Source organism: Xenopus tropicalis, chromosome 3 (genome assembly GCF_000004195.4).
Source record: "Xenopus tropicalis strain Nigerian chromosome 3, UCB_Xtro_10.0, whole genome shotgun sequence".
In the NCBI taxonomy this organism is placed as follows: domain Eukaryota; kingdom Metazoa; phylum Chordata; class Amphibia; order Anura; family Pipidae; genus Xenopus; species Xenopus tropicalis.
The window spans coordinates 50,719,263-50,738,610 of NC_030679.2; the positions used below are offsets into that span (position 1 = coordinate 50,719,263).

Below are 19,348 nucleotides of genomic sequence, written 5' to 3' on the forward strand. Positions count from 1 at the left end.
CTATATTTTATTGTTTTTCCTTGAGATTAGCAGAAAAATTACTTCATGTCTGTTGCTTGCAAAGTACATAATTAGATACATAGATTTTATGTAGGTCAGTATATGTTCAGCACAAGCCTTATTTACTAAGCTCACGGTGAAAAGGGGTGTACTGCCCCTTTAAACTCGGGAAAACACAAGTAAATATCAAAGTTATGATAGATTGTAACTGAAGAAGCTGGATTTATACTGGAGCTAAAACTTCAATTCTGTTTAAACCAGTGTGTATAAAAGGTCTGCAGTTTATGAAAAATTGTCATTCATTCTGCCATAATATTCTTAACAGAGGAAAACATTTTATACAGCTCTAAGATCATAACAGAAGGAGTTGTAGAGGCTGAGTCACTTAGTGACAGTGAGACACAAGCCCACCTTATGCTTCAGCGAGCCTATCTTCATATTCAAGAGGGCCACTCCAAGAAAGCAGTGCAACCTATGCTACAGGTAAATTGTATACATTTAACAGTTACTGTGTGTTAAATTTAGCTTGTTTATGGTTCTTTTGTAACTGTCTGTTATATGTTATGGTTCTCTTGTAACTGGTATATGTCATGGTTCTCTTGTAACTGTCTTGCTGCTGTTTTTGTCTTTATGTAGACAACTTTTAAGCAGGACGAGAACCATCTCAGAGCATTCACATGATTCACTTCATGAAAAAAAAAGTTTCTAAATATAATCAATCTAAAAAAATGATGTTAGTCTTCACTTTCCCTCTCAGTATCTGTCTCTCCTTATTGTCTCTTCATGCAAGAGTTGGAATCATATTTTGATTTACACTTAGGCCTAATCCATTGGGTTGGGGTAGGGGCTTGCTTTGCCTAGAAGATGTATTAGAGCTAATTCTTCTAAAATATGTGGATTTGTCACAAATCCTGTCTCTCTACAAAAAAAAAAAAAAAATTAGGAAAGTATCTCCCCCGCCACCTTGCTATCTAAAGATAACAGTCCCATGACTATTACCTGAAACTCAGATCCCTGACAACCAATATGGTGATTTTGTGGTTAAAAGATCTATTAGTTGGGTGAGTGAGGTATGAAACTCCTAAATAATCCAGTTAGATTTCTTTATGGGGTGAACTCACCAAAAATAATGTTGGGGGCCCAGGTGCTCATGCCTCAAACATTTAGCTTTTAGGATAATAGTTTAAATGAAAATATTTCATGCTGAAACAGCTGGCACAAAAAAACTGGACCACTGGAAAATAATGTGGTGCAGTTAAATATACATTTTATTTTTTTTAAAAAAAATTATCTCAAACAAAAGTAGCCTGATGCGTTTCGTACTAAATGATTAAATGCCCTCTTTTGTATGGCCAGCTTCTCTGCTGATGTCCTTGAATTACAGCCTTCAGCTGTTGGGCTGACTCTGGGAGTTGTAGTTAAATCTCTTATGAAGGGTCTTTAGTAGCGAATACCTGCTTAAGCTGAGTGCAAGGGAATTAAAAAGAGATCCCATTATACGAGCTCATGGGTCTGTCTGTACGCTAAGTTGGTATGTGTATCTGTCACCTTTGATGGGTTAAGACTCAAAACTCCACAATTTAAATATTAAAGAGTAGAAAACTACTTATCTGCCCACTTTCATTTTGTGAATGGGAATTTTATGACATTATTTCACCCATGTGCAAAATCAGATTGTGTTTTATTGCATAGTTGTTTCTAATAAAAATGTCTTTTATCTACTCCTCAGAATATAATCACTTTGCTGAGTGAAAAGCATTTTATGTCTCCAGCGGCATGCCTAACGTTTGCTCAAAGCTTGCTTCTCTCAGCTGACATAATAGAAATGGAAAATGGCAGCGACCAGCAATTGTTCTGGGACAAACAGTTACACTTTTTGACTTTTGCTCAGGAAATTATCATTAAACAAGTAAGTATATACACATCTGTAGGTGCGGTTAAACCAGACTGAAATACACAGATACAGAGTGCAGTTCTAAAACAATGGGTTTAATACAACATAGATCACTCCTGTCTACGTATTTGGGCTCATAGATACATTCTTGATTTTGCTACTTGCCACATTACAGTTTTGGAAAATGTCATCAATTTATTAAATAAATACACATTATATATATATATATATATATATATATATATATATACAGTGGTGTGAAAAACTATTTGCCCCCTTCCGGATTTCTTATTCTTTTGCATGTTTGGCACACTTAAATGTTTCTGCTCAACAAAAACCGTTAACTATTAGTCAAAGATAACATAATTTAACACAAAATGCAGTTTTTAAATGAAGGTTTACGTTATTAAGGGAGAAAAAAAACTCCAAATCTACATGGCCCTGTGTGAAAAAGTGATTGCCCCCCTTGTTAAAAAATTACTTAACTGTGGTTTATCACACCTGAGTTCAATTTCTGTAGTCACCCCCAGGCCTGATTACTGCCACACTTGTTTCAATCAAGAAATCACTTAAATAGGAGCTACCTGACACAGAGAATTAGACCAAAAGCACCTCAAAAGCTAGACATCATGCCAAGATCCAAAGAAATTCAGGAACAAATGAGAACAAAAGTAATTGAGATCTATCAGTCTGGTAAAGGTTATAAAGCCATTTCTAAAGCTTTGGGACTCCAGTGAACCACAGTGAGAGCCATTATCCACAAATGGCAAAAACATGGAACAGTGGTGAACCTTCCCAGGAGTGGCCGGCCGACCAAAATTACCCCAAGAGCGTAGAGACAACTCATCCGAGAGGCCACAAAAGACCCCAGGACAACATCTAAAGAACTGCAGGCCTCACTAGCCTCAATTAAGGTCAGTGTTCACGACTCCACCATAAGAAAGAGACTGGGCAAAAACGGCCTGCATGGCAGATTTCCAAGGCGCAGACCACTTTTAAGCAAAAAGAACATTAAGGCTCGTCTCAATTTTGCTAAAAAACATCTCAATGATTGCCAAGACTTTTGGGAAAATACCTTGTGGACCGACGAGACAAAAGTTGAACTTTTTGGAAGGTGCGTGTCCCGTTACATCTGGCGTAAAAGTAACACAGCATTTCAGAAAAAGAACATCATACCAACAGTAAAATATGGTGGTGGTAGTGTGATGGTCTGGGGTTGTTTTGCTGCTTCAGGACCTGGAAGGCTTGCTGTGATAGATGGAACCATGAATTCTACTGTCTACCAAAAAATCCTGAAGGAGAATGTCCGGCCATCTGTTCGTCAACTCAAGCTGAAGCGATCTTGGGTGCTGCAGCAGGACAATGACCCAAAACACACCAGCAAATCCACCTCTGAATGGCTGAAGAAAAACAAAATGAAGACTTTGGAGTGGCCTAGTCAAAGTCCTGACCTGAATCCTATTGAGATGTTGTGGCATGACCTTAAAAAGGTGGTTCATGCTAGAAAACCCTCAAATAAAGCTGAATTACAACAATTCTGCAAAGATGAGTGGGCCAAAATTCCTCCAGAGCGCTGTAAAAGACTCGTTGCAAGTATATATATATCCTGACAGATGTCCTGCCTGCCCTCCTAATGTCATCTATGTATCTATATCTATCTATCACAGGCTGGTTATTGCTATGCATTTTGTCACCCAGAAACAAATGACAGAAGTAAAATATAATAAAATGTTCTAGTTCGTTAGCTAAGCATTAGCATCATCCCTTTTTTCTTTCAGATGATATCCCTTGGTGAAGCTATTGAGTACCATGTGAAAAAGCCTATGATTACATCGCCTGTGCAGCCTCTAAGAAATATTTATTTGCCCCATATCAATTTATTGGGCAAAATCAAACTGAGAATTGGTAAGATTAAAAATACAGTTGGCTCTGTATAGGATTATGATGTGCATTGGGGCCAATAATATAGTTGTTTGGCATTAAGAAGTAATTAAATTTTGGTGCCAAAATATACAAGTCAATAATACAATTGTACTAGGTCTCTCTTATTGATGTGCAGGAAAACCTGCAGGTCAGGTGGGGTCTGAACTTTAATATGTGCCCACCCTGCATGCGACTTTACTATGCCAAATTTCTGCCTTAAGCCGTTGGTATTTATAGACTAATGCCTGGGTGCCAAGCCCCTTTGATATCACTGAGAGGTGAATCTATAGATACCAAGGCTTAGTGGGTTAGAATTGGGTATGGAGACAAAGCAAGCAGGATAGTGACAGGTGCAGGTACAAAATGGGAAGGTTATGGTTGGGTTCGGTTGGATTTTTTTCACTAGTCTCTTTGTAAGGACTGACCTAAAAGAATATATTACGTTTATATTAACCCTTTGGGAAACCAAGCAATTAAAATAATAGCTTCAGGAAAAAAATGGGGCATCATATTGCTTGGGTCACAAGTGCAAGTTTGGGTCATGAATTGAAAAGTTCCATAGCTGTGTATGTATATATTATCCATTTTATGTCTATGTATAGTTAGAATAGCAAAACCTTAGACATTCCTGTGTGTTCTTTTTCATTGTAGGCCATGTCCTGTCTATGCAAGCTTCTTCTACATCATCTGATATGCCAAGTCTTAATCTGTATACCACAGCACTGGAACTTTGCAGGGTATCTTCTTTCCGAGAATATGATCTGGAAGCGGAATTGCTTTTTCGAAAAGGTCGGGACTTATTTTAAAGTATTTTATTTTAAAAAGTGACATTTATGGGAACATGGTTTATTAGATGAAAACATGGGAAAATGCCAGATCTGAGAGATGTTTTGTAGGAGATGCTTTTCTTGGCAAAGCCAAATCAGCATCCATCAATTTCCAATTCATGGGAACTAATACACAAACAATATTAAAACATAGCATCTTCTTGTTTTTGAAATAACACAGACTCACAATGCCTCATTAAGTAATAAGGGTGCTAAATTGCACTAATACAGTTAACAGTAGTAATCAGTCAACAATAAGCTTTGATTTGTTCCTATTGGGTGAATCACCCACACTGAAATAGAACTCGCCTTATACTCACTTTCACTCACACATCATCAGACCAGCCTGTCGCTGGATACAAATTCTGGCACCGGATAAAAAGAAATAAAGTAACAAGGATTCAGCTGCTTGCTGCGAGGCAAATACATCCTGAAATGTTATAGAGAGAGAAACATAGAATCATCAGTTCAAAATGTATTTTATTTTTTTTTAAAAATTATAGAGTTCTGCACTCCCTTTCCCTGGCTTGGGGAAAAATCTCCATGGGGGCATTTTACACTTTCCCCACCCAAACCCACTCTAATAAAATATGGCTGTATGTACTTCCCATTAGAACGGATGCTGTACCTCTCCCACTTAAGATGCTTGCACAGTAAATCTGGCTATTCACAAACTGAATAAATGGTACGTATTATTTTTAGTGCATCTACTGTGTGATGATTCTGACCATTATCTATGTACTTTGGATGTTGGTTGGTTCATTAATTTCAAAGCCACAGCTCCTCTTCATATCCGCTTGTTCTGCTCCTTTTGATTTTCAGCCTAAACAATCAGAACAACAGAAAAGTGTCCATACCCTGTATTACCTCTAAAGCAGGCCAATTTACAGAATACGGAATGAAATGGGCTAGTGCATGGCTACCTTACTCATTCTCTCAGATTTTTAGGTCTATTACATTAGCATTCCCTCCATGCACCTAACGGTATTTGTATGAAAGGCATAGCAGATAATGGTATCTTTTGTGCCAGTTCTGCCAGTCTGTACTGTAATGTGTTAAGCAGGTTAGATGTCAGTAGCTATGGACAATATGCACTCTCCCCCTCCCACTCCTACCCACAGTTATGTTGTGGGTTATCATTTAAAATAACCCAGACCCCACCTATGCTCCCTGCTTAAACCTCATTATAGGGGTCCTATAACAAATATGAAAATTATAAAGAGACCTTAGAACACCCATTCCCTTGCCTTGGTCTGTGAGCTACAGCATAATTATGTAGTGGTTATTTAGTTTCACTCACATTAAAGTACTAAATAAAAAAGAATAACCCATCCCAACCTAACAGCACCCACACTGGATTTCCAATAGCTAAATTAGAATAATTTCATGAGGTTTTATGATCTGTGAAGGTACATTGTGGGAAAAACAAAACTGTCATTATTTCATATGGGCAAACAAATATGAGAGTATAGCAAATGATTCAAAGGAATATTTTCTTTTATTTTTGATATGCAGGTAAATTTATAGCAAAACTTTAGTGTATAAAAATGTCACCTTTGTCAGAAAAATATGCTTCCTGGTGATTTTTGTTTTGCTGAAAAGTTTCTGTAGCAAAATGCAAATAAATGATAATATCATTATTATCCTGTTTTTAGGCAAAGAAGAGCACAAAATGTTTGAATTAGGTGACCTTGAGAAATGCTCTGCCATCCAGTCATTCTCTGAAGCTATTCTCATAAGCCAAAATTATGATCAAAACTTTAGGTAAGCAGAAATAGGAGAATAAAACAAAGATTTGCATCATTTACTCTTATTTTTTTTATTTATTTTATTTATTTATATTTGTAAAAGGATTGCCATTTGACATCACACCTGTCAAAAGGGAATGCTGAATGCTGCTCTTTTATGTGGAAGCGCCATAAAAAATGCTTGAGGTCCAAAGCATGTGGGCATTGGGTTCACCCTTTTTTTTGTACAAAAAGATCAATGGGAATGGCAGTATTACTTTTTAAACATAGTAACTTGGGCTTATGGATTTGAAAATCAGCAAGCAAAACACTAAAGTCTACATTAGATCAGAAGTCGATGTAGAAGATTGGTGTTATGTAGCAAATAGGGGGTTAGCTACCTATACTGCAATATTCTGTATAATCTCTGCAAGACCTTGTTGGAAGGTTTGTGTATATAGTATAAAAATATGGCATCACCAGTTTGAAAGTAATATATTAGCTTTGACATATCTGGACACCTTTGATGGTGAATGCATAATTCATAACATAGTAAATATGCCCACATTTAGCTTTAATGAAAATGCATTGTGTATTCTGACACACTTGACTAACTCGGTCACAGCAGGAAATACACTAAATAGGCAAATGCATACATTTAGGATCATTTTCTACTAAATAGATGCTTTTAATATCCTTTTAAATGTCTTTAAATTTATATGACATGCTTTATTTTTGTTTCTTAAACTTTATGTTTCCCAGTCCAACAATTAATACTGTTAGAACTATACACAAAAATGCAGTAATCAAAATAATATGAACCACTACAGGCCACATGCTAAAATGTAGTGCATTGAAAGCACACTGCCTACTGAGGGATAACATATCTTGCAGGGTAAGTAGCAATGGCGGCTATCAACCACAAACCTTGTCAGCCATGGATTTATTAATTATATTTGCATAGTTGGTAATGGCAGATTATTATTATGTATGTGAGTGTATAGATTGGTAGGTGTGGGTTAGGTGTGCTGGGTTTACTTGAATGGGTTGAACGTGATGGACACTGGTCTTTTTTCAACCCTATGTAACTATAGTTAATGAGGGTTAGTGAAGATTTTCAGAAATCAGCAGCAACGTTTAAACAGGCATATACCGTCATAACTGGGAGGCAAAGAAAAGTTCTTGAACCATTGCATAGTCAAAGGGCAAACTATTGTTCCTCGCTGAGAAGGTGTTCATACAATGAGACTAGTGAATGTGTGAAGGTAGTATGGTCTAAAGCAATGATCCCCAACCAGTGGCTCATGAGCAACATGTTGCTCCCCAACCCCTTTTCATGTTGCTCTCAGTGGCCTCAAAGCAGGTGCTTATTTTTGAATTTCTGGATAGGAGGCAAGTTTTAATTGAATAAAAACCCAGTGTAATTGCCAAACAGATTCTTCTGTAGGCTTCCTGTCAACACAGGGGCTATCAAATAGCCAATTATAGCTCTCATTGGCACCTCCAGGAACATTTTTTATGCATGTGTTGCTCTCCAAACCTTTTCCATTTGAATGTGGCTCACGGTTATAAAAGGTTGGGGATCCCTGGTCTAAAGGTATGAGCAAAGAGGGAAAGGGCTGCAGCTCCTGTAGTGAATGGAGCTAACAAAAGAGCGAAGCACTAGAATAACAGAAATACATGGAAATAACAGAGGAACATAATAAGGTGTAAGAATAGACTTAGCATTTTCCAAAGAATGGGCACTTGTAAAAAAGAATGAAATCGAAATTGCATATGAAATTTTTGGAGGTAAAATGAGGTACTTAAAGGGAAACCATACTAAACTGATATTGAAAACTATTTTTCAAATAAATAGAGCATTTTTATAAGAAAATATATTTTTCTAATAGTATGTGCCATTGAGTTTTCAAAATAACACTGCTACTTAACATGCCTGTCCATTGTCATTATGTATCTAATTTCTTTAAAACATTCATTCAATTAAGATATTCAATTTCGTATATTTTCTAATGTATTAGGCAAATGTATTTGAGCTGCACAAAGATATATTTTGTTCAGCAAGTTGTTTCAAGGGACAAAAAAAAATACATTTTTTACAGAAGTACATCATGCAGAATATATTTATTCCTTTTTGTGTGTATTCTGTTTTGTTGCAGTTTAATAAGAAAGTCTTATATAGAAATAGCTCTCTTATACCTTCACCTAGCAAATATGGATGCAAACAGGGCAGGTTCCAAGGATTCTTCATCAGTGCGAGCCAAAATTGCCTCCACAAAAGGAAAGGTGAGTCAGTAAATGCAATGCTATTTAATTGTGTAGAGCAATGATGACTTATAAAAGGCCACAGGTTAGACATCTCTGTTACAAAGTGTTAGTCTGCCTTGTCTAATGCTTCCAGTTCCATAAAGTATTCAGTGACTTATTTGCAGGAAATGTATAGTACTGCCGTGCTAGTCAGTAGTAATGGTCTGTTTATTATTTTATCACAATGGCTGGAATTATGATTGTACACTTTTAATTAATGCCATTTTTTATTATAACATTTCAATTTACTTTTAGTTTTATGCTTAAAAAGTCTTACCCCTAGAGATCTAGAATGACATCTATATGGGTACTGCCCTTTATATTTGATAAATGGAGAACTCTATATAGAATTAATTATAAAAGGTTTGTATATAGATTAAGTAAACATGTTAATTGTTTTTTTGTAAAGGTCATTGCTATTGATAGTAGTTGTATATATATATATTTCTATCCCTTGCAGGGCATGTAATGACTGGAAACAATGCTGCAAAAATTAGATCTTCTCCAGCCAAGCACGTGTATTGTCAAAAACAAAACTCAGGCCCTCTGGGCCTAGGTGGAAAACTTGTAGCCACACCAACGCACCTCCTGTACCGCCTGCTATCCTCCTTACTAATATTGAGCTTTACAAAACATGGCAACAACATGGGCAAAACAACCCTGCATCTTTTTCTTAGCAGTGGACACAACCCTACAAATATACTGTACACAGCAGTGGACATGAGGCAGCGTCTGTATTTTGTACTTAGCAATGGACAAGGCTATCTATTACCCCTAACACAATAAGTCTTGCATATTGTACATGACATTAGTGACGGCTCTGCAAACCAAGCATTAACCCTTAAGTACAGTAAGCAGAACAGTAATAAATTAGTTGCTAATTGGTTGCACAGTGATACCAGTAAATGGTACAATGAAACACATTAAATTATGTAATAGTTTAGTGAACCACAAAATAAAATGGAAGAATGACTCACAACATCAAATGGCGCAGTGTCTTTCCAGAAATAAATATTAATTAACTGACTGAGCAGTAAATGGCAAAATGATTCACAACCTTAAAAAGCACAGTTACACAGCGTAGGACCCTCATCAGTACAGTAATTCACAGTGTAGGCAACAGGCAGAAGAGAGCAGCTGAGCACTATCACTTCGATATTATTAGAGCCTGGCAAAGCAGAAACAGCAGTTTTAATTTGCAGCCAAATGGGGTTAAGGTGATCTAGATGTTTCCAAGGAACAGTTACCACCAAGGACCAAGGCCCTGAAATGGTGTTCATGACTGAACATGCAAGGCATAGTGTGAAGTCAAGTCTTGGCTGGATGAGAGCTGGCTACTGCTGCATTGTTTCAAGAATCACAACTAACAGTGCAGCAAATAGAAACTTTTTACTGCTTTTAATAGCAATTACAATTTACAATTAACTTTAAAACCAATAAAAAAGTTAAACTAATATTGCTTAGAATTAAATATTTGTTCTTTTTTACATTGAGTGGTGTTCAACTATAAGTTAGGGGGCTGGCATGATATAAGTATGATGGGTTCATAATGGTATCTGTTTCAATTTAGGTGGATAAGGTAATGGAAGAAGAAGGCAATAAAAATATGCTGAGCCTATCAGAACTCTACAGTGTTCTAGCATGGACTGCAATAAGAGCGGCCACACAGGTTTTCAAGTTTTCATCATTTTTGGTTTTCTGGTTATTATAAAAACATATACACATTATAGCCCTGTTTCTTACAGCAATAAAACAAATAGAATTACCATTGCTCCAAACAAAGTCTCCTGATATTCTCAAAACAATTGCCCCTAGATCACACATAACATTAATTGTCATTGCTCACTGCAAGTTCCATGCATTGCTCTGGTCACCTGATTCCCCAGCAGTGCATACACAGTTATCTCTTTTTTAACACAAAATTATAATGTGGTCTGCAGTGTGATTTCTATGTGTAGAAATACCAGCCCACGCAATGATCCTTCTACTGCTCATCATTTGTCAGTAGAAACAGACACAATTATGTCGCTCAATAACCAGGGTAATTGTAGGTTCTACAATGTTAAAGGCAGCAAAGGCAAAATACCATTAAAGGGGTAGTTCAACTTTAAGTGAACTTTTAGTATGTTATCGAATGCCCTATTCCCAGCAACTTTGCAATTGGTGTTCATTATTTATTTCTCCTCTGAATTCATCCTCCTCTTCTGCCTCATTTCAGCTTTCAAATAGGGGTCACTGACCCCAGCAGCCAAAAATGATTGCTCTGTGAGGCTGCAAATTTATTGTTATTTTTGCTTTTTATTATTTCTCATATAAATAAATATTATTTATATTTTTATATTCAGGCCTCTCCTATACATATTCCAGTCTCTCATTCAAAACTCTGCGTTGTTGCTAAGACCCTAGCAACCAGATAGCGACTGAACTACTAAACTTAAAAGCTGCTTAACCACAAAAATAAAAATTTAAGACCAATTGCAGATTGTCACTGTCGACATCATATTTAAAGTTTATTAAAACTATCCCTTTAATTCTTTTTAACCCTACACCTGTTAATCATATTGTGCCATGCAGTGTGGATTCTACTTTCTATGCATAAAAAGGCATGTAGGCATTATAGATTTGACCTAATAGTGCTTTTGACTTGTGTTAAAGGACCAGTAATGCCATAAACTGAAAATATATTTTTTAACATAAAGTTTTTACCTGTTCATCCGGCACCTACTGTGGAAAAAACTATTTCTTAGCAAACAAATGTCTTTTTATATGAGAAGTTTCATTTCATAATTCTGTACAAAGCAATAAATGGAATTGAATTCTCTTTATTGTCCTATATTATAATCTATCACATTGTATTCTATACAGATTATGTTTTATCTGTAGTGTAAACATATGCCCTATAACCCAGTTTTAGCATGAACGGCTGCCCCATGGCTACACAGCAGCTTAGTTATATAAACTGCCGTAATGCTTCCAAAGCAAACCCCATTTTAACATTGCAGAAGAAGTTTTCTTTAGTACTTGTTACTGGTTCTTTAATGTAGTGATGCTGCTTTCAAAATCAACTTATGAGAATGACTGTAGTCACTGACACCGTACACATAATACACAATTCATATAACATGCTTGGCCCAGCAAGTAACATTATAACTGTGAATAAGGGTTAGACCTGTGTGCAGTCTGTCTCTGTACTTTGGAGTAAATATCTGTCATGTACAATCAGCTGCTATAAGGAACTCATATTTCCCACCCACATGCTGAACAAGAATAAGTAAATGAAGAGTGTATATAAGTTTAGGAGACCATAATATAAAAATCTTTTTACCTAGAGAAAGGAGATGTTGTATCCATTAATGTATGCCACTATTCCATATCAATCTGTTCGACATTTATAAGCAAATATAACAAAATAGTAGCTTTGTATACATTTGGCTTAGAATGGAGATTGCTAATTATATCAATTTAAACATTCTCTTTGTTCGTTTTTTTCCTTCCCAGCAATAGACAGGGCAAGGCTAGACTGTGTGCTCTTCTGGGAAGGGAACAGGATGATGGTCTGTGGTGGAAGCATCTGCTCGGCTTGCACTGACAGTAGGAAGCTGTTTATGAGCAGTCTGTTCTACAGAGCACTGATACAGACTATGAGCGTATGCTTTCACATGCACCTTCTTTATATTCTGTTTCATGTTTATTGGATACAGAAACATCATTCAGGCAGTCAGCTATGCTTTGTAAAGCTGAGGAGAGTTTTTGGCCAATTTTACGAATGAAAATAGAGTCTTTGATGTACAGATCTTCAAGCAGTGCAAGCAGCATCTGTTTCAGCACAGGGTGTCTTGGCATGTATAAGATCACACTGAATTTTCTGGACTGGCATAATGTCTTATAATCAGATTTGTGAATATTGCCACTTATTACAGTATGCCACCGTATTGCTTTATACTATATCAAAAAATAATTTAGAGAAGACAAGCTTGTATGAATGGAATTATTCACACATCTCCTGGTTTAAGCAGCTTCTATCCTCATCTGCTGCATGGTAGATGAGCCCTTTGCCACCCACTTGCCCTTCACCCCAAAATCCTGTTACATCATATTCACTGTACCCCCATGCCAAGCAATGCTGCCCTTTCCACTAATCCACTTTCCACTTTCTACCAATGGAAATTGTGATACATGGTGAAATTATTACAATAGGCATTTGGTTAAGAAGCACCTTGTAGGGCCCCAAAAAAAATGATAAATATAATATTATGTCTTTAATAATTAGGTAGATACTACAAAATGTAGCATTCTAGTGTTAATGCACACAGTATTTAACTGAGCATCTGAAATATGTAAACGTGTATTTACCCTAAGAAATGGTAATGCACAGTGTTAAAATGCTCAAAGAATAGCTGACCTGAGAACGGGATCACAATTTGTGTCAAGAGAAAACAAATATTCCCTTTCTTGCACATTGCCAATAAATTGCTCTGGGCTCAAAAGTTCAGAGGCTTTGTGAGGATTTAGCCTCTGTAAGAATAACACTGGCAAAACAGAAAATTACCTGTCCATCTGAATGCCTTGCTGTGAAGCAATTCTGCAAATCTGTTACATCTTATTAGTGGGCGATAATCTTGCACTATGTTTCCCTAAGAAAGATTCTTTATCTGTAATGAAGTGTAATGACATTTATGCTTATTACATTGTTTCTTTTAGGTGGGCATTGCCATGGTGGCATTCAAACAGTTTATTGGAATGAACAGTGTTAGTGCGCAGAGCCTTAACACCACTTTGCACGGGAAAATCCCAAATTTTGCTTCTATGGACCTTCTTGCATCTTATAAGAACTACTTGTCAGGTAGGCACAAATAAAAATTCTATATATTAATGTATGGTTTTTCTACATTGTTAGATTTTATTAGCCTAACATTTGTCTCGGGTCCCATGAGCCCTAATGTGTGTTTTTAAACACCTGATAAAATTGGCCTCACTCTCCCTTATTAGAATTCTAATTGTAGGCACCACTTTATTCACAAAATCTCGCTCTCCCTTATTAGAAGTCTAATTGTAGGCACCACTTTATTCACAAAATCTCACTCTCCCTTATTAGAAGTCTAATTGTAGGCACCACTTTATTCATAAAATCTCATTCTCCCTTATTAGAAGTCTACTTGTAGGCACCACTTTATTCACAAAATCTCACTCTACCTTATTAGAAGTCTACTTGTAGGCACCACTTTATGCACAAAACAGTTGTCACCTGTCCTGATTTTGAGATACAGACTATTTTTACCATATAATGTATGGTGGGTACAATGTAAAATGCCCTCTGCCCCCCTAGCTTTTTAAATGTTAATCCTATATGACTTATTAGCTCTGTTTTTTTTGTTTCTGCTAAGTGCACTTCCATATCCAAACTTTGACCAGATCCTCTGTAAATTATTTAAACCCATATTATAATAAAACTGGTTGCAAAATGCCATTACCACTTCCTACTTCATGTAAAAAAGTAGCTTTCAATTTAACTTCCACTTTAATAAAGTTGTTTCTCAGACTAGTTAATGCATTTTCTACTTCACTACTTCTACTAAATCAGGGGCAAATACTTGAGGCTTTCTGTGTTGTTTGCTGCTTGCATTAACTATTACCCCCAATGCAATGTTGCTATTTTAGAAACTTTTTTGCAATGAATTAAATCAGAAAATATTAATGTTTCTTACAGGTGAAGGCCAAGAAACGGATAAAGGTCCCCAAAGAGATGAAAGTTTTACAGATAATCTTCCTAAAGAAACATTGTCCTGGGTTCATCTGATTCGCTATCATAATCATCTGTTGAGGCTAATGAGCATGATTAATATGTCTGGTACAGATTTCTTTTCTACAGTGTATATACAGTGTACTGATATGATACGTCACATTTTTGTATTTAGACTTAAATTACTTATAAGGTCTAGGGTTCACATTTTTACCAACACAAAAAGCCACCACTCTGCCCAAATAAACCACTCCCTCTTAACCTCTAACTGTCACTATTTAACACACCTGCATACTGCTCTTCTTGGGTTGACAATAAAAAAGAAGGTAGGGCTTATTAGAAAGTTAGTAGGTTTAGGGATTGCCCTAATGTCCCTAACCATAGGAGATTTACAAATTACAAATTTACAAAATATGTTGGTAGCATAAGCTGTGGTGAGAATATTTCTACATAATGCCTTGTTTGTTTTTAAAGGTTCCTCAACATCACTAGAGGGAAACTGGCCTTCAGCTGATACCTTGTTCTCCTGTGTTTTTCAACATGGGGTTACAGTGCGCTTTGCAGAAATGCATCAGTTTCTAAAGAAGAATCTTGACTCTTATGCCATATGTTGTGTGAATGACTTTCCAAAGGAAATTCTGCTTGGCAGTGAGAATTCTCTCACTGGGTTTAGTGTGTCTCATAAGGTAAGTACCTTACACAAGATATCAACAAAATTACTTTGTATCAGGATATTCAGCTGGCAGGGGATAGTGGAAGTTAGAAGGCTCTCTATGCGACATCATTACTATAAAGACTCGCACATGACCCCATTTCCTACATCCTTCTACCCCTTAGAGCCCTGCCTCCTAGAGTCAGGCACCAATAATTTTATAATGCTCTGACTATGTACATTTTTTAATTTTTGAAATACTGTTAGTCAGGACTTTAGGTGAGCCCATCAGTTTTAGAGTTAATCACACTTAGAGGTACATTTATTAAGCTTTACCTGACCGTGTTTGGGCAGAAATGAAGAGTTCAGGAATTCACAGTTTCTGCAGTTGATTGCTAGAACCCAGAAAGGTTTATGGATTAATATAAACAAAGCTTGCTAAGCATGAACATGAAGGGCAAATAATTTTCTAGAACACATTTCTATGCCAGTGACCTAAACAGCAGAGAAAAGGATAAAACAGTGTGAAAATGACTTCAGTTAGATTTTGAAGTGTACAGTAAAAGAAAGAAAGGAATTGGCACAGTGGGCTACATTTGGAGTATGAAATTGTAAAGGTTAGCATAAAATTGATTTGATCAGCAAGATGGCAATGGTATCAATATTTAGTGAATAATTTATTATTCGCCTGCCAGGTGCCAGTATTCCAAAAATATTTGACAATTGAAATTTATTATAGTAGAGAATTGTGTAAAAAAAAACTGGAATTCCACTGGTATGATATATATCTGCCTAGTTGTTTTTTGGAACTCTTATTCAGGGCCAGAACTAGGGGTAGCCAAAAGAGGCACGTGTGTAGGGAGCAGTGGTTGGGAAGAGATAGGCACATATTCCTTCTGCCTTCCCTTCTGTGATGCCAAATATCAGTGCAGCTAAAGAGTGGAGGAGAAAGGGGGTGACAAGCAGGGAGATAGTGGTAAGAAGCATGGGGGGCGCATGCAGGAGGGGCTGTGCTTTGGGCACATTTGGCTATGGGTCTGGCAAGGAGCCCCTATCAACAATCTATTAGAATTTGAGAAAGTAACATTTAAATGATCACTGGAATAGAGGATAGATACTGTGTGTCTCTGCAGACACTAATGAAGTCAGCAAGGACAGCTGCCATGTCTAACTACTATTTTCTTACAATTGTTGAACTACAATTTCCAGGGACCATGCGTGGTTAACAGTTGTAAGCAGAAAGGCAATAGGTTGTCAAATACTCATATATTTATACACACACCTATATGTGTGCTGGTGTCCTCTAATTATCTCATTCCCTGCACCTTTCTCTGCTTTAAAGACATTATTTTCCCGTATAGTATACATCTATAGAAACAAGCTTGAGTATGTTAAAGGTTACAGATCTGTGTTCTACCAAATGCCTTATTTTCCCTCCTTTGTAAATTGCTACTGAAAATAGATATTGTGAAATGTAAAATATAATTGGTTAAAATACCCATAGCAACCAGTCCTCCCTAATGATTCAACTAAATGTCAGCTCTCTACTTATAAATCAGTGAGGTTTTTTTTTTTAATTATTGCCATGTTTACATATATCTGAAAATTTATTTTCTTAGAGAAAATGTTGTTACCTTAGCAACTAGCAAGTAATTAAGGTTTTTTTTCCCTGTTGCTGTGTGTGTGCTCGGGAAACATCATTTTGTGTTTAAAGCAATTAAATGACATGTGAATGCTAACTAAAATATAAGCACTGTCTTCTGCTATGAGAATTACAATTTCCTAAATGCCAGCAATGACCTTACCATCTGTTTCCTTAAATGGTGGTGCCAGCTGAACCAGTGGGAAGCCTTTACATTTATAGACATGCCATTCGGGCTTTTTATACAGTACATAAAGCAAATCTTTTAAACGAAGAACTGTAAGCTTCCTCTGCATGGAGTGGAGCCCTTCTCCATATTTATGGTGCCATTTCTAGTTGCGTGCATTAAAGCTGTTCAGGTTCTTTCTATGGATGTGTGTTTTTATTTGGAATGTTTCAGTGAAATCTGGAAAAGTTTGCACACAGTTGTACAGTAGAAATGTCTGAAGGTGTAAACCTTCCTGAGAGCTTTTGCAATTAATTTTGCATTGAAGCCATTTTAAAGAAAAGCCTGAATGCCTCTGACAGTGATGAAGGTTCAATACGTCCCAATAAAACAGGGGTTTCTTTTCTTCATAGGCTACTCAAGCTCATTCATTAGCTGCACTGGGCTGTGAAGGGAAGGAGTAGATGACCCCAGTCCAGCCCAGTTCTGTTAAAATATAACAACCCCTACAGTTATTCTGCTTTAAAGGTTATTTTCATACAACCTCATATCATCAGTACGTACCATTAAATTGAATATATACCAGCAACAATGAATGTAATTTCAGAAATCAGTGCATCCTATAATGGCAAGAGAGTGCTATTGTGTTGTATAGTTCAGTTTAGGTCACAGCATGTGTGTAAAATCCACTACTTCGCTGCCTCCTCTAATCTTGGAATTCACAATCACAGCAAACAGGCAGGCTCCATTTGTGGACACTGTTATTAAAGTGATGCTGACACTAAAAAACTACTCTTCAAAATATTTATGTAAAAATTCCCCTTTAGGTAATGTTGATCATTTTTCACTGATAGGGCTGCTTTTGTAAGAAATTGTTACTGGAAGTCTAAACCTGACTGTTTTGCCAACCTGACTGTCCCTTCCCAACCAGTCAGTTATAACTTCCAATACTAATGGGCTCCTGCTGCACAGATATGGCAGCCCCCTCATAGAGGAACATGGGGATTGGTTGTGTGATGTAAAAGCATTGGGCAAATACTGTTATGGGAAAATTATAAATAGCATTCAAAGCTAATGTTATAATGGATGTAAAAAAAAAGGTCTAATTTCTGGTGTCAGTATCTCTTTAAGGCAAGTTTTGTACCACCCCCATATCTTGTCAGGGGGACCTGATGCTGATGCCCACTAAAAAAAATTTTAGACCATGAGGTGAGAGAGGGAATGAAAGGAGCACAGTGGCATCTAGGAAGTACTGAATTGAAAGTGAAAGTAATTGACTGCCGCTCCATTGAGGCGTAGAGGTGGGGCAGGCAAGATTTGATTGACAGCTCAAATTTTTAAATACCTTTATAAAAGTTATGGATGTTTTAATTAAAAAAAATAATTGGGGTTTCATGTTTAATTTGAAAAGGATTTTTATTATACAGATTTTTATGTGTGGATCCAGGATCCCTTAAAAAATGAGTATCTGTCTGGCTGCTTACATTTTCTACATGCCTGACTGACATCCAAAACAATGATGCAAGTCAGCTGAATAAAGCTAATTAAAAGACATGAAGGAGAACTGACTCATGTTACATTGTTTTAAGAGTCAGACCTAAAGTACAGAACCGGAATAAACAGATAAACTGCTTTCAATAGCAGTTATCTTTACAGATAACCTTAATATTAGTAAAAAAATAATAATAAAGGCATATTGGATAGTTACATAAAATTATGCTTTCTTTCTTTATGCAGGTTATAAGTGGGGGACCTCTTTAAAACCTTTTTACATATTATCAACAAGCTGCTGGTTACTTTATTTCTATGCAAAGCATGGCATGTGCTTGCCAGAAAAGCTCTCTGTTAGTCCCATAGAATAGTTCATCCATCACATCAATGCTGCCATATCTGGAAACATGGAAACTAGTAGAAATCCATCAGGGTTTGTGTCACACGACAGTGGCAAATAGAGCACAAAATAGTTGTTAAAAGGGAAAAAAATATTGCCTTTTCAAATAAACACTGGAGGTTGGGTCTGGATGGCAGAAAGGCACCAATATATTTTTCTGGAGTTCTACTTTGACTTAAACAATTTATTTCTCAGTAACAGTTGTAACAGACTAGCTTACATTCATTTGAAAGAACTTCCCTACATTCTTATTCTTTTGGGTTATATCTAGTATAAATAATTCTAAAGCAACTGGACTTGTTAAGTAATCATTGAAGACGTTTCACTACTCATCTGAGCAGCTTCTTCAGTTCAACTGACTGGTATGGGAAGTCCTCAGCATATGTACTCTGCCACTAATCCAATCACAATGGCACTTTGTAACCATTGTGACATCTGAAACTCAAAGAGGTGTAAATGCATGGTATATCTAGTATTTATACTAGCTATACCATGACCTGGATGAATGAAAATCTTCATAGTCATATTCTTTTGGGTTGTCTTTACGTTAGAACACTGATTTCTAGTTCTGGCTACTTT

The 19,348-nt window shown here is 36.5% G+C and overlaps 1 protein-coding gene across 3 annotated transcripts in view; it reads left to right on the top strand.

Annotated features, from left to right (window-relative positions):
• The window catches only part of c12orf63 (chromosome 12 open reading frame 63), a 153,771-nt gene that overhangs the window by 126,676 nt on the left and 7,747 nt on the right, over nucleotides 1-19,348 (top strand). For all 3 annotated transcript variants that reach the window (XM_012959872.3, XM_018092229.2, XM_031898871.1), the window contains exons 55-64: nucleotides 326-483; nucleotides 1,730-1,909; nucleotides 3,673-3,799; nucleotides 4,469-4,606; nucleotides 6,300-6,408; nucleotides 8,531-8,657; nucleotides 10,249-10,347; nucleotides 13,380-13,521; nucleotides 14,386-14,526; nucleotides 14,893-15,104. In XM_012959872.3, coding sequence (XP_012815326.2) covers nucleotides 326-483; nucleotides 1,730-1,909; nucleotides 3,673-3,799; nucleotides 4,469-4,606; nucleotides 6,300-6,408; nucleotides 8,531-8,657; nucleotides 10,249-10,347; nucleotides 13,380-13,521; nucleotides 14,386-14,526; nucleotides 14,893-15,104 — 1,433 coding nt within the window. The remainder of the gene's footprint in view (nucleotides 1-325; nucleotides 484-1,729; nucleotides 1,910-3,672; nucleotides 3,800-4,468; nucleotides 4,607-6,299; nucleotides 6,409-8,530; nucleotides 8,658-10,248; nucleotides 10,348-13,379; nucleotides 13,522-14,385; nucleotides 14,527-14,892; nucleotides 15,105-19,348) is intronic.